Raw genomic sequence first — 22168 nt, forward strand, 5'->3', positions numbered from 1 at the left:
ATAGTTAATGTTTAAAAATCAAACTGAATGGCTTTTGCACAGAACCACTTCCGATTTTCCGTCACATGAGTTCAGTAATAACATTATACACAAACATTTGATCGTTTTAGATAAAATATATGTAAAAATGTTGTATGTGCCCTTGAAATTCTAGCGTTTCCCTCGATTTCCCCCCCTTCCCCCATCAAATCGTGACTTGGTTCCAGAAGAATCATAAAAATATTTTTAGCAAAACAATTGAACAGATTTTATAAAATAGATAAGGAACTCACTAAAAAGCAATAAATTAATTAAACTTACATTTTTAATACGAAAAAAAAACGTTTTAAAATAAAATATGTACATAATAATCGACTGAGATTCTTGTACGTTTAATAATAAAAAATTGGATGTATAAAATGAATATAACAATCTTTGAATTTCATTATAGAATAATGAATTATATGTTATTTTCTTTTATAATATTTACTGAATAAATAGTAAATTTTGGAACAAAGTCTTTATCGATTCAACAAATAACCACAGACAAAATTTCTCAAAAATGTATTTACTAATTTTAAATATGGCATAGTTTATTCAAGGATTACGGAACAAACATACCGATAAAATGTAAGACGAATTCCATAAATAAGTAATGATATCATTGAGGTTTTTCAACATACATGCATTATCACCAGTGTTTGCGTAACCGATTCGATGGCTTCGAGACATATTACGGCTACAGTTATCGCAAAGGAATTAAATGAAATCACTAACAGTGTTATCTCGATAGCTTTAGAAGAAAAAAACCGTTGTGCTATATTTGTAAATATAGTAGAGTGATTTGTTATCGATTATTAGAAGTAGCTCGTTGTTTTTTTATGGAAAATGTTTATTTCAAATATATCGATAGCTGCTACTTTTGCCCATCTTTTGGGGCAAGAAACGAACCGAAAATCAGAAGAAATACTGTGGATAATCAGTTTTTTTAAACTATATAACAGTGCAACTACAGATGTAAGCTGTGAACTGGATAAAATACTACTTACTGCTTACTGCTTGCTAGATAGCGATAAACTAATAAACTGGACCAAATAATGGAGAATAAAATTAAATGAGCTAAAATCTGTTCCTATTAATTTTACCAATAAGAAAGCAAACAAACCACTAGTCTTAAAATTGAATGGTGCTATAGTACCATAGTGCATAAAGTCATACCAGAAGTCAAGGAGCATGTCAAAAAAAATTAGCCGAACTCCAAAATGAATCTCCAACGATACTCTATCTCTACAATCAAGTGTTCAAACCAATATGGCTATATGGTATAGAGTTGTGGAACTCTACCCCCAAGAATTGCATCGTGACCTGGAAATTCCTACAGTCAAAGAAGAAATCAAAAGGTTCGCTGGAAAACCCGAAGCCAGGCCGCACCTCCATGAAAACTCAGAGGGGCTTCAGCTACTGCATGCGCGACACTCCGTTCGTAGACTGAAAAGTATTTATCCTAGGAACTTGTGTGATATTGCGTGAGTGAAGGGATAGACTATGGTGTGTAAATTGTTAGCAGTAAATTAATGGTCTAGGAGACCTGTTTTAATAATGAACAATTTTTTTTATTTTAAATTTAATACATAACACGTGAAGAAAAAGGTGTGAAGAATTTTTTTCATGAACCCTAGATTTTTAAATGCTTTATTAGACAAAGAGTCTGTTGTTAGGCAATGAATAAACAAATCTTTCTACAGGTTCTGATTTCTACAGTGTGGGCTCAAGATTCGGATATCATCCAAAGATAGTAAACTTTTTGCTTTTATTTATCGTATAGAAAGCTGGCTAACTTTAATCCATTTTTGATGTCTGTGATAGATCATAGTCCTTGCTCACAAAAATAGTAAAATCATCTTTTTCTTTACTAGTACTACTACTCCCGTTACTTCGAGTATTATTTCATGTCTTTTGCAATTTGTATCAAGTCCTGCTGCATCCTTGCAGTCAACTGCAAGATTTTGAAGTATTAGCTTATCTGCCTCTCATCTGTTGTAATGCTTTCTGACAACCAACACACTTTGTAATTAAGGTGGTAGTATATAGCTGGAGCCAATAGTCAATAGGTATATAAATGGCTAATATGGCTCCGTTGAGTTGGCTTTTCAGAGTTTTCACCATTGAATGCACTTCAATACACAAACGTACAAGATCATCCGGCTTGATCCTCTTGAGTCTGCGTCCTAGCTGTGTTGTCCAAGAGTTGCAGTATGTTTGTAGGAACGTTCGTCTGGTCGGTCGGAATGTGTTGCTGTCGACGCGATTGTTTGTTCGAACACTCACTACTATTTTTGAGAAAGCAATTCGCACGGGAACAGACAACACTCGTTAAGTAAAAACTTGTTTATTTCATGTGTATACTACATGTGTTCGACGGGAGGATGGACAGGATATTAGGTGTAGATTAGGGAAGTGGTATTGTTACAAGAGGTAGAGAAAAGGGAAAAAGACGTTTTTTTCTTGTTCCAGAATGACCTGTTAGAACCAAATGGTCTTTTGCTGATGTCGCTTCGGGTTCGGGATAACGAAATGTTTTGCGGGCGACAGAAACCCTGGGTTACGACTGGCATTGTCGTAGTTGGTTATCTACCGACGTTTATGGATGGGTAGAATTTTATCAAGTGTTGTCGTATTCTAAGGCTCCTAGGGAGAACCTTACACTGAACATGTTCGTGAAACTCTTCACGAACAGGATGCCTGATTCGAGGTGAGTGTTGACGGTCCTCATAAACCATGGGGCAGTGAGTAACGCGCGGACTTTTTTGGATTGGAACACACTAGTGCAAGTTGTCTCTCAGAGACGTACCTATACCACACCTGTGCTCCCTAGAGGCAGACTGGACAGACTAGCATTTTATACAGAGCCGCTTTCTGGGGGATTGGGAGTTGCGCCACTGCCTTTGCGGAAGCGCTATGGAAGTGGTACTGTACAAGAGACGTCGTGGTGGTGGTCTTTTATAGCCGAGAACCGCATGGTACCAATCCACCAGCAGTGCCAACCTTTGAACTTAATGTAGATGTATTAGTGGTGGCCTAAACGGCTGTGGCTATAGCTACATGTTGATATTACTTCTCGCAGAACATCTTCATGACTGAATTTTGTATCTGCTTGTAGAGAAATAACTTATAATGTATGTATAATTTAGATTTTTAGATTTTCTAAATAACCAATACATTTTCTTGTTTGTTAATTCTAGTTCTTTTCTTTTTTATATGCTCTCTCCAATGAAACTTTGCGAAGATTCATCCCAAAGTACTAAGCATTATTACCGGATGGGTTAATATTATTATTATTCATATTTATTGGTATGTGAACAGTTTGGTTATAGGTGAATACAATATGTACTTATTTACTGTTTTACTGTACTTTCTTTACTGTTGTCTTCAGTAGCAAGTATCACAGTGTCATCAGCAAATGTAGCCATAATATTTTTTATTTATGTTATGTCACATGTATAGACAACATGGAAAAAACAGGACCCAAACACTACCTTGAGGTACAAGCTGTACCTTTGATTCTATCATTGTTATCTAACCTTCTTCTTATTTAACTCTAAACATTCTGAATGACATGTAATATTTGAGATGTAACTTCATTTAGAATAAAATCTGACAAAATACAAAAATGTTTTACAACACCACCTTTCGTAGAACGCTAGGAATGAATTTCAACACTTCATAACTTTATTGAAATCAGATTCGGCGACAAAAATGGCGAGCGGTAGCGTTGAGCTTCCGTCGGGGACATTTTCAGATCGGTTTTAATCGAATATTCAGGTCCAGTTGGACGTTGTTTGCGCTAACAGGATGATTAACGAAATATCCTGTATCCCATTTAGCCGAGATAAAACGCATATGTAATTGCCCCGAATAAATATGTGACCTAATACGCTGACGAACGATAAAACAGTTCGTTTATTTCCTGTAAATTGTAAATAGTCACTCCCAAGTTTTCCACTGTGACATAGGAAACCTTGAACTCGTTTGGTTCGAGGTGAGGTATCCAAGTACGGACATTTCGTTAAAAATTCAGTCAAATTCGATAAAACTATGACGGCATACTTCCTCCTTTTAACCTTAAGGGGTTATTCTAGTCTAAAGGTTTGGAAAAACTGATTTTTTTCTATATTTTCAAAGATTAGACCTTTAAGGATATATTTTAATAGTATTTTTCAAAATTTAAATTATTTTCGAATATATAGCTATGTTAGTGACGCGGCATCTTTTAATGAAACTTCTATCATACCAAAATATGGATAAGATAGACAACAGTCTTAAAAAATGGAGTTTCGTGAAAAACTCGACTTTAGATGCCGCGTCGCCAAAGCGGCTGTGTCTCTGAAAATTATTTAGATTTTGAAAAATCCTCTTAAAGCATATTCCTAAATGGTTAAATTTTTTCAAACACTTCTAGGCTAGATACCCCCTTAAGTAATTGTGCGATTCTATATGACGCCTATACAAATTGGTAATTTTTTTTTCGGTGATTTATCCCCAAGTAGTTATCTGTTAGGTTTCCATATGTATGTCGAATCGTTATAAACCTTAGGATTTTAGCATCATTAACGGGCCGGTGCGTCATCAGGTCTCACACGACTGTTTTTCACAGAGATGATATAATTGACCGACAAAGTGATAATGCTAGGAGATCTGAACAATTAACAATTTATAATGTGACTAACGGTCAATTGCACACAACTTATATATTATGTCGGAAGAAAAATCAGTAAAACAACGAAACATTGACTAGGCCCTTACCTTTCGTCTAGTAAATACCAACAATACCAACGAAAGTTGTCTTTCCAAAATGGTCCATATTAAAAACTTTTTACAAGATAATTTTAAAGATGTGTTAATACAAACTACAAATTATGCAGGACATAATATTATACACTACATATGAAAATAGCTAAAAGAAGCAGGGTAAAGACTTTCATTATGCAGAATATTACAACAGTAGCAATTTGAAAAAGTGGGAATTTAAAAAAGATACCCTATAAAGATAATATAGGGCAATGTACTGTTGCCTAGGACATGACAATAGATGCCCGGTTAAACTGGAAACAGCGTGTTAAAAAACAAGCAACTTTATCTGAAACGCAAAAGTATGTGGTGGTTGCTTGGACTACAATCCGCATTCTCATTCTACAACAAACTGTTATTATATTAACACATTTTGAAGCCTGTGGTCGACACTCCATGGCATATTAGAAGTACTAGGTGGAACTTAGTAGAAGCGTTAAATGTGGCCCAAGAAAGGATTACTGACTGATTACGAGCAATAGGGTGTAGCGAATTGAGGCATGTCGAATTTTACATCGTGGAATAACAGTCTACAAAATACCCAGAAATATAATCCAAGATGTTGAACACGGGCGGGGTGCCAATTGGAACCCGACACCGAATAGCTGGCGGCAACCCCGAGACGTTTATCTGGGAGATTACTGAAGGGTATTTCGGTCATTCAGTGCTCAACCCTCGTTTGGTTAAGACGTGCCACCATCGACTGCCCAAGCCTCGTCTTCAGGTAACTCCGCTGCCATCCGTTTTATTTATTTGTATTTTTCACATCTTTTTTATACTGTCAATAAATAACGGTCACATCATGTAAACACCACTGTTTTATTTCGTTTTACCTCCATTCACCGAGCCACATCATATTACCCTAAAAGGGAAAATCCAAAAGAAGGGAAGATAGATGCCACATCAATTGATTGACAGACAAATGGAAAATCGAATAATCGGTGACGAAAAGTGGATTTATTTTGAAAACCTTAAGCGCAAGAAATCATGGTTATCACCTAGCGAAACCGGCAGATCGACTCCAAGGCCAAATCGTTTTGATCGCAAGACAATGATCTGTATTTATTGGCACCAAAGTTGAAACAGTTAGTTAATAGTTATCATCATATGTGATCAATGATAATAGTGATAATTGATGAGAACAAATGCTCAATTTGAACCATATATTGATCGAAATACGCCCAGAATGGGCCCAAATGCACAGTAAAGTGATTTTACAGCATGATAACACGTTATCTCATAAAGCAAAACCGGTCAAGGAAGCGTAGAAAGCGCTTGGATGGGACATATTATCGTACTCGCTAGACCTCGATATTCATCGAGATTCATCGATCATATCCATTCGGTTTTGATCAAACTTTGGCTAGTACTTTGAATAAATACATTTTTCGAAAAAAACCGGTAATGACTTTCCGGTACATCTGGTTAGCACATCCAGAAAGACTAAAGGGTAGACACGGCTATCGATCAAATTAAACGGTTTTGTGAATAAAACACTAAGGAAGATTGCGTGAACATAAAAACGTAGAAGTACTCAACTGTTGGAACTCACGACAGAGGTTACAGAGACAAAAACTGTTTGCATTAGTATAATTAAACTACCTGTGAACACCATGCTCCTTTAAACTTATATGGACGACCAATTAAAATCTTAGATCTAGATTTTAAGAACAATAATAAGCGATAACTAATTGTAATATGTGTACCCTGTGGTTTTTGGATTAAAAAAATAAAATTAATGTATAGAAAGAAGAAAAAATCATAATAAAACATCAGATATCATATTTTATAAATACCATCACACAAAAATCCATATATAAACATGCATATCAGACATATTTGATTTATTAACTGGAATTCTATTTATATAATAGCAATATCGCTATTTACATGCTGACGCCAAATGGAACAAGGGCGATTACTTAAGGAGTAATTAAGTAATTAACTAATTGGTGATAAAGAAACTCCGAACGAAAGAAGAAAATTGTTGTTTATGCGAAAACATAATGTCTTAACTAAGATGTAATAACGAGAATTTAATCTAATCTAAGCAAATTAGCCGACTGGTGTTGTCACTCCGTTAGGACTTGTCTTACTGAAAGGAAAACCGAATCTAATTTAAACAAATTAATATTCAATATCAAACAATCGACAAAGGAAACCAGGGTCCGCATGTCAAACTGATTATGATTATTCGCATTGGCATTCGGCTTGTTTAGAATTTATTGTTTGGCATTGGACGCATACAAGAGTTCTCCTCTTGTTTTTGCTGAAAATATGGCGTTAATTAAATATTAACCTAACCTAACCTATAACGGATACATTTATCTTTGATTGTCTATCGAAACGGAGCCTCTTTTTTGTTCCTTCGGTACTCAGAAGGACTATGCTTTATTTTACAATTTTTTTATATTTTAAAGTTTCCTTTTTAGCAATTAGGGTTTATCTGGCCTGGACCTACTATTCAACGTGGGCTCCGAACCACGGTCCTCCGCATTAAGCCTACCGACTGCGAGTGAGTGACCAACTTAGAGACTTTCAAAGGTCTGAAAATAATTTATTTAATGATTCCACAAGTTATTGTGGTTTTTGGCATGGATTTTCGTCCAACAAAAATCTTCATTTTTATTATTTACATCTTCACTATTTCCACATTTCCATGACAGACTCTCAATTCTCTGACATAAAAATCATAACATTCAAATAGATAATGTTATCAATAAAATTACCATCAAATAGATTTCCAGTAACAAAATTTGACCTTTACAAATCAGGAAAAACTACTATGATGTAAAAAGCACTTCAATAAGAATCACTGTATGTTTAAATCTATCGATTAGAAAAATCCAATTGTTACTATAACCTACCTTTTACTATATATGGAGCCATCTGTTGTCAAACTGCGAGAACTATGCACCCAATATATTTCAGAGTTAGTGTAGTATAAATTAATCAAGTCTTATTACCAAATATGTCGTTCAAAAACTGAATAGTCAAAAACCACATCATTATTCTAAATCAATCCAACAGCTAAAAGAAAGTAATCTTTCGAAAAACGCCCATGCTAAGAACAACCAAAGGTTTGTCAATGTCATTTGTTTATAAAAAAAATAATCTAAAAAGTCACACTTCATTACGTAATATGTTAATTAGATAATAAAAAAGAAATACAAGTGACACTTCATTATATTTTTGAGATATTGAGCTTAATGATGTTTAGTTTAGCAGAAATACGAGTAAAAGAACCGTTTCAAATTGAGAATTTAAATACATAACGTAATTGAAAAGCTACATTTTAAAATATATGAAAATGAATAATCATAGTTATCAAATACTCTATAAAATCGCGTATAATTTATAGAAGTTCTTGAAAGGTCAAGTTTTCCATGATAACTTGTCTATGCTTACTAAATTGTCAAAAAACACATTGTTTTCAGCCTTTAATTTGCAATAAAAAAACACTCAACGTCATTTCGCAGTCCATAAAAATGCATTAATTAAACAAAAAAATTCAAATCTGTTGACATATTTCTGTTAAACCGCCAGGCTGTGCGAAAAAACGCGACCCAACGAAAACAAAGTTTGAGGTTACGTCCTTATACATCTGCGGAGCACGTCGAAAAGCAAAACTTGGCGCAAAACCATATATGGAGAATCGTCACGGACCTTGGCCTCATTCCCATTTTTTACTGAAATTTTATACGTTACACGTTTTTCTTATCGGTTACCAGTTGTTTCATGACACGACGCAAGAACTCTTTTTTTAATTACAACTCGGTATTTATTTAACATCAAAGCACTTTAAAATATCTATGACAGACGGTAAATATTTGACGTTTCGTAACTGTTTGTGTAATGATAAAATGTCTTGAAGAAATTATGTCTAGTCTAATAATAGTAAACCGACCATAATAGGACATAAAAAATTAAACAGAATATATACGTTAAGTATGCTGTATGTTTGATCAGTATATCCAGTTTTTCTTAGGCATTTTAATTAGCTAGATTAGAATTAGTATGTCTGAACACTTAAACACTGGATGCCAGACCACCATTTAGTTGTTATCGGAGAACTGTGTTATACTTGAGTCATAATAGATGAATAAAAAACAAAGAACTTGTTCATTCAAAAAGATTAGTTGGTTAAGTCAATTGTAACATTGAAATCTAAAATAAATATTTTTCTTCATTCTTTTTATATTACAAATAACTTATAAACTAGTTAAAATGTTTTATATTTTGGATCCACTTGAATTGATGGATGTTTTCGATATATTGGATCTCACTAAAGCAAATCTGGAATATCAGTACTGTTAATAGGCGACAGACACGAAATTCGACCTTCATAGGTTGTTATTGGTTTAAAATGACCATGTGATATTTTACTTTGCACTTTGTTTTTTTTTTAATAAAATAACTTACAAATAGATAAAGTCAAAACTACGTTTAATATCTCAAAGACCTGTAAGATTTATTATAAAATTGCAGAGAAATATATATTAAAAATAACTCACTCAACTTAACAGGTGGGATATAAATTACTCGAAAATTATAGAAAAGGAAATATGTTTAACTTGTTATACGTAAATATATGTAATAAAATTCCACTATTTGCAGATAACCGAACAGATATGTTGAAAAATTGTTTATTATATATTTTATTATTGTTATTTTAGTTATTTTTTGTACATTCTGAGGCAAGGTCAATTGAAAAATCCCCAGCGTACCATAGTAAAACACATGCTTTTGGCAAAATTAGTTTTTTTATTCAACATAATTCCCTTGAAGGGTGATCTGGAGAATACGGTGGATGAGGAAGCAATTCGAAGCCCAATTCATGGATTTTTGCCATCCTTTTCACTGACTTGTGACACGGTGCTTTGTCTTTCATTTTTGCATGCGCATTATCATTGTGCATTTTTCTTCAAATGCGGCCGTTTTTCGCCGATTTCGTCCTTCAAACGGTCCAATAACGCTATATAATAGTCGCTGTTGATGGTCCTTCCTTTTTCAAGGCAGTCAATGAAAATTATTCCATGCGCATCCCAAAATACAGACGCCATAACCTTGCCAGCCGACTGTTGCGTTTTCCCACGCTTTGGAGCGGGTTCATCGTGTGCAGTCCACTCGGATGACCCTCAATTGGACTTCGGAGTAAAATGATGGAGCCATGTTTCATCTATTATCACATATCGACGCAAAAACTCGGGTTTATTACGCTTGATCATCTTCAAACACTGCTCCGAATCATCAACTCGTCGTTGTTTTTGGTCAAAAGTAAGCTCGCGCGACACCCACTTTGCACAGAGCTTCCTGATACCCAAATATTCGTGAATTATATGAAGTACACGTTCAGTTGATATCTTTAAAGTGTCTGCTATTTCATTCAGTTTCAATTTACGGCCATTCAAAATCATTTTGTCGATTTTTTAAATGTTTTCGTCGGTAACAACCTCTTTTGGGCGTCCACTACGTTCGTCTTCGGTGCTCATTTTCCCACGTCTAAACTTAGCTTACCAATCCTTGATGGTTGATTTTCTTGGGGCAGTGTCCGGAAACTCGGCATCAAGCCAAGTTCTTGCTTTAACTGTATTTTTTCCCTTCAAAAAGCAATATTTTATCAACACGCGAAATTGCTTTTTATCCATTTTTTCACAATAACAAGTTGCTTCACTCAAAATGCTATAATTCATAAACTAATGATCCGACAGCTGTCAAATTTATACACGCATCTTTGAGGGTCAGGGTCAGGGTCAGGGCTAACTAAAAAACATATGGATTTAATTCTAGTAGCGCCATCTATGTGTCAGGCCGGGGACTTTTCAACTGACCTGTTAACACCGATAGCGCCAATTTAACAAAAGAAAATAAAAAAAATTAAGTTTTCTGATATCACCCCCGCCCCTTGTGAAATGCCCCAGCTGTTCCATGACAAATTTTAAATTAAACCCGATAGCGTTCTAATTAAATTGTAAAACGTATTAAACTAATAAGACCTGCCTTCGATGGGGTCAAACTCCTCCCAACCTAAAATCTTGTTTGTTGTTTCGACAGCAAACAAAAAAAACTTTTTTAGGGTTACCTAAGTTCGTTTGTGTCAAGTTGGGAATCCAAAAAAAAATCCTGTTCTGTTGAGTGTTTTTTTTTCTTTAATCGGGTTTATTAACTAGTTCGGTGGATTTTAAATAGATATTGAGTTGATTGTAATGAGTGAAGATTTAACACGAAGATAATGACAAGCCATATCATTGATTGAAAAAGGAGCACATAATTCCCCACGATGCTCCAGATGAGTCTACTGACTGCGTTATGAAAAATACAGAACGTATCGTAAAGATATGTTCAGGAAACTTAATCTGCCTGCAACACATGTCTTCGATGCGAATTGATATAATGGATGATAGATGTCATCCACCTTTCCATATATCCATATCAGAGAAAATTACAGTTCTCCTTATTCCCATTTCGTATCAATTTTCTTTAAAAGTTTGGAGATACCAGATCGTGTATTATCGATTGAAACAAGGATCCATTAATACGTCTTTCCATTTAAATGTTTTCAATGATTTTGCAACATTTGATCGAGCGTTGACGTATTTCAAAAGTGACGTTTCACAAGTTTTCGCTTGCAAAACGACCACTCCTTGAAAGCTCGAACCAAACAACAATTAATAAACTGTATCCAGCTCATCCCACCACCATCATTGAAGCAGCCAAATTAGCATGATGTATAAAAGTTTGATCAACGACACTGATTGATTTAAACTATTTGAAAAGTAGTTTAGAAACGTTTTTGTTCAACAAGAAGATAAATTAAGTTAAACATTTTTTTTTTCATATAAAAAATTCAAAGACATTTTATGTAGATAGATACATAAGATTGAGTATTATGAGAAGAGTGGTTGAAATATAACAATTATGTTAGGCTTGATCATTAGATTATGTTATGTTTAACCATTAAATTCAATGATTTTAATATCTACATTAATATCTACATAAATAATGGCCCATTTAATATTATGTAGTTATTCAGTCTATACAGACTGGGAATCATAGGACGCTCAATATTTCATATTCAACATTCATTACATTTTTAGAAACATATAGTGATATTGCTTCATCATATATCAGTTGTCAAATTTTGGTTTCAGCAATGTAAAAATGATCATTTTGACGCCAGTGACAAAAGGCGATCTGTTAAACTAAATAAATTGAATGACATTGACCAGGTCGTAGGTCGACAGCTATCAGCACTTAACACACACTGCTTAATACTGGATGAATCAACTGTTCCTGGACATGGGAAAGCCTTACACGGAGGTATAATGTCATTTTGCACCCTTTCGATATTGTGGTCAAAATAGAAGAGTGTTCTGTAGCAAATTGTGATAGTTTACTATGAAAAGCCAAATATTAGTGCAGAAGAGTCATCCATCAAGCGGAATATTCACGGTTATATAATCCTACTGTGCATATGGAGGCATCAGCAAGGTGTAGAGAGAGCATTACGAGCTGCTAAAACCGAATGTCTGATTATTGCAGAAGTCCATCGCCGTTAAATGAATAAATTTAACAACGTATTGTTGCAAAAAAGAGCAGCAATAATAAATAAGGGTGTCGGCCACCGAGAAAAATATCGATATATCGTTTTCGATATTTAAAAAAATATCGATATATTTTTTGTAACAACTGTAAAAAAATTGCGATATTTAACAAAAAATATACCTATAATTTCAATAAAAAATTAAAATATTGAAATATTAGCCGATTTTTTTTTCTAAATATCTTGAAAAACCAGATATTTTAAAAAATATCGATATTCTTTTGTCATCCCTATAGTAAGTAACAGACCCTAAGCCATCATTTTGTAACTAAACATACCTAACGCCCTATGATTACTACTTATTCGAAATTGTGAACATGTGCGAAAATTGATCGATGATCGTTGCAAAACTCGTTCTTTCAACTCAGTACCGCCATATTGCCAGAAAGATGGAAAAAGTTGTAAAAAATTATAGAAAATCTATATTGTACCAATATTTCCCACTTTCAAAAACAAATTCTCCAAAAATAAATTCAATCATGAAGATTTATCTTTTCGGTCATACTATATTAAGACATAATTTTTAGACAGCACCGTATACATTGTACGTATCGTTAAATCTTGCCTAACAGGCCAATACCCGTTCCACATTCCCAATATGGTGTCTTGCACACTACTGCGCCAACAACATCTGCTTTATATTCGATTTGACGTAATTGACCTTCATTCCTCGGAGATAAAAAGAAGCCATCTGCATCCTAACACGTCGGAAAAATCATGCATCTTTATTCGCCCATCAATTCCAGCGGATACGCCGCGATCATCGTAGATTAATTTTCGTGAATGGACCCAGACGACTAGACCGAATTTCCATCAATGAGCGATCGATTAATATTAAAATTCTCGTCGTTTTTGAGTCACACCTAGTTATATTCGAGAAGGCCTTGAAATCTCGTACGTCAGATAGCGATGTGAGTTATGCATATCAATGGTACCTGGCTATTACTCATCAAACGAAACAGTAACGAGAGGTGGTGTCGCGAAACGTTCAAGAAAATCATCACTAAATATAAAATCGACCAGATTTTCGAAGAAACGTTACTCTTTGAGTTAGTCACGAATCCGCGATAACGCCTCCTAATATGGAAACGTGTTACGAACAACCTGAAATGTTACGAACTAGGCCAGCGATCGCCGTACGAAAATGGTCACGTGAAAAATAGAAGCCGTGCGCCAAAAACGGACGTCGTACCGAAGAGGAATTAGAAAGAAAAAAGAAGTGTCGTTTTTTGAACGATTACTGTGGGTCAACAATGCCTCGGTGCCACCGACATATTCGGAATGTCTATAAAAGAAAGTGCTTCGAGAATCGTATATACCCTAACTGTAAATAGCATGAATCATTAAAGACCGAGTTTTTATCGGTTTTTCCGTCGTAAAAACGATGTGTTAAGTATAGGATGGACCATATGCTGGTTAATATTTTCAGATATTTATTATTTCGATATTGCTGACATTACTGAGCTTGACATTGACAGATAGTTTTACGTTAAGCACAAAATAATTTCCCTGTGTCAAAGAGCACTGAAAGATAACACTTGATTTTGTCTCTAACCAAACTTTTCACTGATATCTATAGATACAGTCTAAGTTTGTTTGAACATGCGCCATCAAGATGTTTAATGCTTGTCGTAATTTGTAAATTCAGATAATATTTCCCTTCTCATTTTATTCTAGTTAAAAATAGACATAATGCTGTCTGACTAGTTCGAACGCGTAAACGAATGAGCCTGTCAAAGTCTAAATAAGAGGTTATAACTCTAACCTATAAACTATTGTGGCTGTATAATTATCTGTAGTTTTTATAAATATATCTGATAATATTTTTGTTCAATTATTTTATTTAGATTAGAATTTTGTTGTATGGCAAAGACAAACTGAACTAAAACGCAGAGCTGATGCGGCAACATTGCGAGGTTTTAACGTCACAAATTTAGATGAAATAATAACTAGTTGAAAATGACATATGTCAAACAAAAGATAATCGTGTCCTAACCCCTCTCTGTAAACTGGCAAATAACACAGGATATTGTTCCTAACCGAAATTTTCACTGACGTTCATACTTGTTTTGTCTTATTGAAAGCCTTATTGAAGTAGAAAGTATAACGTTAATTTATAATTATTAATATAATATTATTTCTTTAATTAACAAGTTAAAATTAACATATCTGCTAACGTCAAACGCAAAAATATAATCGTGTCTACTAATCGTATTAAAAATAAACTGACAGATAACACATGATCTTGATCCTAACCAAACTTTTCACAGATGTCTATACATGTTTTATATTGCTAAAATGCAGCTTTTATTGTTACAATTGAATTTAGAACACAAAATTTACCTGAAAATGAAACTTCTGGAATAGCTTTGCATGTACATTGTTTCTTTAATTAACTGTATAAAGTTGACATTATAATATCTAACTCAAGAAGACAGTCGTGTCCACTAATGAGTTATTAAAATAAACTGACAGAAGACCCACGATCTTGTTCCTAACCAAACTTTTTATTGGTGTTCATAATTGTTTAATATTGCTATAAAACAACTTTTATCGAAAAATTAATCATTCAGCCTCTATAAATATAGAAAAGATATACAAAGCTTAGTTGAAACTGGATAATTTTAGGTTAATTTATGTTTTATGAATATTACGAGTACATCAAATGTTACGTATGTGCAATAAGAACCAAATGCAATAAGAACAATGATGTAGAACTATCTTAAGTGTCTTAATTACATATATCAGAAAAATAACATTCACAGACTATAATGTGACAAAATTTATTGAATTTTTAACATATTTAGTGAAGAGTTTATTGTTATTCGAACCAGTATATGTTCTTGGATAAATGACTTAATAATCACAGTAGTCCAGGTAAATTGTCCAAAAAACTGATATTTCTTGGCGTGTGAATAATATACAATTTTAACTGTTATCATTTTATTTTGGAGAAAAAAATATTGAAAAATAATACGAAAATAAGGTAAATACGTAAGGAAAATAAAAATATTTCTTTCCTTCTAATCAGGATCTGTTTGGGGAAAGGGGGGAAATCGAGGGAAACGCTTAAATTTCAAAGTCAAACTTCAAAGTGATAAGTTGGTAGTAAAGTAAAGTTAAAATAATATTATAAATTGATAAGTAGGCTGAGGGATTAACCTAAATTATGTTTATATAGTGGAATATAAAATACGTGTAGTAGAAAGGTTAAATAAGTTTTTTATTTATTTTTATTTAGTTATTACAACGGCTATTACGTACATATTATTTTTAAAAAATTGTTTGTGTTAAAAATCTAAGATTGATTATTTTTTAATTTTTAATCAGTTCTTTATTTATTTGTTGAAGTCGGTTCAATTTTATTGTTAAACTTATTTTATTATCAAAAACTCACTGAATCACCAAACTCCATTGTACATCTGCTGTACCAATCATAACGCTGTGAATGTACTAAAAATTAAATGCTAAACCAACGGTTCAATACAGTGGCGCCCATCTCTTTTCGTATGTTTCGTTACAAAGGTTAATTAGCACGACATTATTAAATAAATAGTTTAAAAAATGTACCAACAACAACAACGAATATTAAAATACTGCACACCCAGCAAACTTAATCTTTTATTTGCATTCGCATTCTATTTGTTGTTGTAATAATTGTCATGTAATGCGGTTTCGCGACGTACCATGTGAAAGAATGTTAAGCTATCAAGTGCACAGAGCAGAATCGCCAAGTTCGATGGCTTTTCCGATCGTTTTCATTGGTTTTTAACTTGATAAATACCGAACGTTGTTCCAATTTTGTTCTATAAGATTATTGTCTAATCGGAAACAATAAAACAAGATATGAACGTTTGTGCTAAGGATCTTATCTGTATATTCTTTTAATTCTAAATAATTTATTAATGTACGCGGCCGATTTTTTTAATATTTATGACCTAATCAAACTGTCATGGTTTAGGTTACGAATAGTTTGCTATCTAAATAAATCAATTTGAGATTTTTTACCAGTTATAAAATACTTGTTTTTGAGATGCGAGACAGATGAGCTCAGACGTACCTGTAGACGCACTCAGAAAGAAGATCACTCATGTCATTCCCACGAGGTTACCACAATCGAAGAATAAGATCATGTGGCATTGTCGAGGTTTTGAGTGCAGAATATTTTAAAAACTTAATACAAATTACATTATTTTTTGTTGAAACACGCTGATGTCAGTTGCAAACAGGTGTTTAGCGTTGAGTGATGAAACATTCTTTTCAATGCATGCTCATCATGTCAACACTGAATGAATTACTATGCATAAATATATCCTCAACCATCATGTTACTCAGATTTATCACCTGGTGAGTACTTCCGATTTCCAAATAAATGTTTCGAGGGACGTTTTCATAGAAATTATGACAGGTCGAGAATGAGTCAAGAAAAAGTGACGAACCCTCTAATCGATTCCAGAACCGGAAATTGATCGTTTGAAAAACCTTTTCGAATAGACGACTGTCTTCTATAATGTAGTTTGCAATTTATAACAAAAAAGGTTGTATTTTACTTCTCAAATGGAATTTCGGGTGCCCAATCGCTGAGAATGTCGTAGAAGGTTTATGGTGAATCGATTTTATTAAACATACGTGCTCATCAATCTCATCTGCTCGTTGATATTACGCAAATGAATGAAATGGTGATTGGAAAACAAATTCGTGTAAAAATTCCGAATTTGTATCACAACAGGCTCCACCTCATAAGGCTATCATTGTAAAGACATTTCTGATAAGAACATGTTTACAATGATAAAATATTTTTACCAAAAAAATTTAACCGACTTCAAAAAATAAATAAGAAACTCACTAAAATGTAAAAAATGATCAGACTTTTTGACACAAAAAACCTTTTAAAATAAAATATGTACGTAATAATCGTTGTAATTTGAGGTTTTTCCCCGATAGCTCCCCCTTCCCCCCATCTGATCCTAACTTGGTTCCAATGACGGAGAAATCGGCGAACATACATTAAAAAAATATACCAACGAACATAAAACCTCCTCCTTTTTTGAAGTTGATCACGTGCATATGAATCGCATCTACTCGTTCTGGTGGGTCATCAAGTCTTGTGTTCAAGTTGATATTACGCAAATGAATGAAATGGTGATTGGAAAGCAAGTTCGTGTAAAAATGCCGAATTTGTATCACAACAAGGCACCATCTAACACGACTATCATTGTAAACACATTTCTGATAGAAAACCTCTAAAATACGGTCATATTCACACCATATTCCTATACAAAGAACCCGAATTTTACTTGAAAGAAGATCTAAAAGAGCATTTACGGTCTATTCCGGAAAATACATTTAAAAACGTGTATTATTTCGCAAGTGGTGGTATTATATATTCTTATCCTATTTTGCAAGAGGCTGTATATTAAAATTGAATAAATAATTTTACTGATCAGTTTTCGTACTTTGTCAGAATGATTAAAGCATGGTGTTATAAACAATTAATCATATTTTAACGAGTTTCAATATTAATCTGATGAAAACTTCCGATCTAAGCTCATTTAGTCTTAAGATAAAGTACAAAATAAATTGAAATTTGAAATATCTGTTAAAGAATCCAAAAGAAGCCAGATGCGAACATCAATTATTTTCATTAAAAAATAAACGGTTTGATATTAAACACCACCCGTAACAAAACGAAAATAATAAAATTTCTATTTACTTAATCAGAAACGTAGACACATACACGTACAGCAATGAGGGTCAATAAATCATTGATATAGTAAAAGATAAACGCCCATTAAACGTTATAATTAATGGTAACATTTCCCCAGAGATACAGCGACAGAAATGGGTCATATTCAGCGGGATTCACTATGGGATACACAACATCCGACTACGTAGAAGTTGCGGTTTGCCTATCGATCGCCGAATATGGGTCACACATAAAAACCGCAAATAATTTATTCCTAATGTGACACTGAACGGAAATTTAGTTTTTTTTCTGTGTCGAAATCGTCCAGGAATAATGGACAGTTGAGTGGCTCGTTATGAGGTATGTCAACACATTTTTCAGACTACATTTTAAGGATACAATAACTTAACAAACATGCATTGTTGTCACAAAAAGGCCTCAAATTGCAACTGATGATCCAAAACCTCTCTAAATGCCCATAACGTAAATGTACGTCAAAATGTTGGACTGAAACGATTGTTTATGAAAGTATGGTCGGAGATTACACACAGGTGATGAGAATTAAGCCGTTATTGCATATATTTTTAATGTTCAACTGTAAACTACAACGTTCCAACAGAACTCTACTAAATAATACCGTTGTTCCCATATATTGTTGCCGATCAAAACGTTTTCTAGTTTAAATTAATATTTATTCATGACAGGCATCGAACAAACGTTCCAGTAGGACTTCCTCACTCCGAAATTCATCGCGAGGATATCCGTCGATCGGTCGGTAGATAGATCAAATTCGGAACGGTCAAGAATCTCGAACTGTTCGGGCCGAGAGCACACAGACCCGACCACCTGTTCAAAATACCGACCGGTCCTTCCTGGCGAGTAAAAAAATCGACTTACCTTTCGTTGAGCTTCGGCGGCAAATCCACTTTTGGTTGCTCTGTTGGATGCCATCTCTGTTATTGTACCGTAATGTAAGTTATCTTCAGGAAAGCCAAAAAAAATGTAATTCCCACCGGGTACCAGGCGAACTACCTCGCACGAATGTCTAGTTCGGACTGATTCAGCTCTCGCCGTGCAATTGTCTTCTGGCCGATTCTCGTTCCTTGTCGCGGCGCCGACCGAGCGAGAAAAAGAGAGAGAGCAAGAATTAAAGCGTAGACCATCGGAGTGTATAGACGCGTTTCAATCGGATACTCTATAAGCTCTTTTAAATTTTCATGAGAGCCCGGTTGTGCAAAAGATCGATCGGAATAACGATGAGATATTTTAGAAAGCAACAACACAAAGAAAAGGAAAGTAACTTCGTCAAGAACAATGACTCCAAATTTATCATACGTGAATGCATAATCAGTTTAAATATCCAGGAAGTTTTCCTGATGTTGTGTGACTTTTGAATGAAACACTAAATGTTCCAGATAGTTTTTAGCAACACTTGAAAGGAAAAACTTTTTGAATTGCATGTCTTATGTGTTTATTTTCTCATATTGCACGTAATCTACAGTTCACACACTCGTGGTAACTCAAAAGAAGTTGGTAATGTGCTATTTTTGTTAATTATATTTTCGAGTGTTGTTTGCATTAAAAATAAGGTTGCAGAAGTTCTGCCGTGAATCAAAAATATCTGAAAAAAAACCAAAGAGTGTTTTTTATTTAGTTCGTTTCAGTTGACCTTTATCGTTCAGTTTTACAATGAAAACATCAATAAGATCATGGTGCTGATGCCCAAAAATATTCATATATCAGTCCTATAAATTAATTAAAAGAATTTACAACAGATGGTGTTACCGTGTATTACTGACAGGCTTCACTTTTCATTACATGTCATTTTGTCCAAGTCGTTCGTCGACAAAAATTTCTCAGTGTGTTGAAAATGTCCAAATTTGTACCGAGTAAATCGCATTTGCCACCGAAGACAAAGAGCGTTCTTGGCAGCCAAGAAAATTAGAAAACGAAGATTGGAAGCATTACTCGATGAAACCATCAATGGCGTTCAGTTTTACAATGAAAAAATCAATAAGAACATGGTGCTGATGTCCAAAAATAATCATATATCAGGCCAATACATTAATTTTAAACGATTTACAACAGATGGTGTTCAAATGTCCAAATTTGTACCGAGTAAATCGCATTTGCCACCGAAGACAAAGAGCCTTCTTGACAGCCAAGAAAATTTGAAAACGAAGATTGGAAGCATTACTCGATGAAACCATCAATGGGGATCGCTATCGATTACAATCAATACTTTTGAAGCTAGCACTGCTCAAATAATGGTCGGAATAAGCAAAGACGTTCGACCACATGCTTCAAAACTAGTGAAAACACACATGGAAACATTAAAAGGAGAAGTGCTACCCCACGCGCTGTATTCTCCAGACATTGCTCCTTCTGATTATTACTTGCAGCAACAGTGCTTTATGAAGATACTAAAAAATGGGTCGATTGGTGGATAGCCTCAAAAAATACGTCGTTCTTTCCAGATGGAATCCGTAAATTATTCCACAGATTTTTCACAACGAAGCTTAAAATTAAAAGAAATCCTTTAAAGCGAATTTATAGGCCTAATAAATCTTAGTGAGTTGTTTCAACAAAGAGACATATCTTTTACGTCAATTCATGATATATTTTGAACCTGCTACGTACAACTGATTTGGACAGACAAGGTTTGTGTAATTTTTTTCTGAAGAAACCTCAACAAACTTCTTTAACAATCCACTGTACTCATTTGAGATGACACCATGCTGACAAGTATATATCCTAACTAGCAGTATCAACGATGACGAAATATAACAAAAACCTCTATGGCACTAACATTCACAGTTGCGTAGTATTTAAATTACTTCTTAGAAATTTCATTTGCAACTGATATTTCAAATGCCTGGCGCTGAGGTAACTTCTAGTTAATATTTGAAATATGTTGGTTTCGAACTACATTTGAACATAAATACATTTATCATTCAGCCCAAACTGGCTGAAGTCATAAAAGAACTGTCTTGGACATCAGTTATTAACTGTATACCTATCCCACAAGATGGAACTTTCTTTACAATTCTATAGAGCAACTTGTGAGAAGCGAATCAAATTTAACTTATTTATTGACTTATTTGAAAAATTGGGTAGGACTAACACTTTATCGACCATAGAACTAGACCTACTTGGAGAAATTAATTAAGTATTGAGAATTAATAAAAAATAAAGAAAGTAATTGATTTATTGATTTGTTACCATTGGTAAACTTATTTTCACCTTAATGTGTGTAAGAATTAGATTAGATCGACGACAGGATTGCAATTTGAGTCATTTCACTCTTATTGCATCACAACTAAAAGAGAGATCCGAAAGAAGATCTGATGAGCTTTTAAACTATCACCTGAAATAAATCGAGCCATATTGGCGTCCATGCTACCATCCTAGTTACAAAATACATTGGTTGTCAGAAAGTATCACAACATATGAGAATTCTTGCGAACAGAAAAAGTGAACAATTACATTTATCAAAAAATTAAGCAAAAATTAGTCAGCTTCAAGTTGCAAGTTAGCAAGTTTGTGCCTATCAAAACCAATAGAAACATTGTTTTCTTTAACAAGTTTTATTCATTCTCCAACGAGAGGCTGTTTTACTGATAGTAGATCTAAAAATCTAGTGTTCATGAAAGGAAATTCTTCGTTTAATAGGGTGGGCTGTGGACCGTATTTTATAATTTTTATTTTGTCTTTTAAATAAAAATACTTAACATACTTTACCTTGCATTTTATATCTCAAATAAGCCTCTTAAAAATATTTTATATTTCGTATTTTAAATACCTCTGAGATACTATTTTATAATTTTTATTTTAATTAAAGCAAATCATGAACATATTTTACCCAGCTCTGCCAAAGCAGGTTATTTATCAAAATGTAGACTCTAACTCTAGCTCTAATTATGTACAACAGTTATACAAATACACAATATGCACAAATGTAAATTAACTAAAAACAGATTTTGTAGAAATGTAACCTTTACTTATCCAGATACTCTTCTTCGGCGCTAGAAAATACGCCCTTTTACATCGAT

At 33.8% G+C, this 22168-nt stretch overlaps 2 protein-coding genes across 2 annotated transcripts in view; one reads left to right on the forward strand and one right to left on the reverse strand.

Annotated features, from left to right (window-relative positions):
* Window positions 1-19205, reverse strand: part of Chd64 (transgelin calponin-3) — a 41971-nt gene extending 22766 nt beyond the window's left edge. The window contains exon 1 of the mRNA XM_076416666.1: window positions 19014-19205. Coding sequence (XP_076272781.1) covers window positions 19014-19067 — 54 coding nt within the window. The 5' untranslated portion in view covers window positions 19068-19205. The remainder of the gene's footprint in view (window positions 1-19013) is intronic.
* LOC143204166 (uncharacterized) overlaps window positions 1-22168 on the forward strand; it is a 243729-nt gene that overhangs the window by 183356 nt on the left and 38205 nt on the right. The gene's annotated exons all lie outside the window — the stretch shown is intronic.

The sequence above is a fragment of the Rhynchophorus ferrugineus genome, unplaced genomic scaffold, assembly GCF_030347505.1.
Source record: "Rhynchophorus ferrugineus isolate W39M unplaced genomic scaffold, kcgeb_rfMv2 rfM10, whole genome shotgun sequence".
NCBI lineage: Eukaryota > Metazoa > Arthropoda > Insecta > Coleoptera > Curculionidae > Rhynchophorus > Rhynchophorus ferrugineus.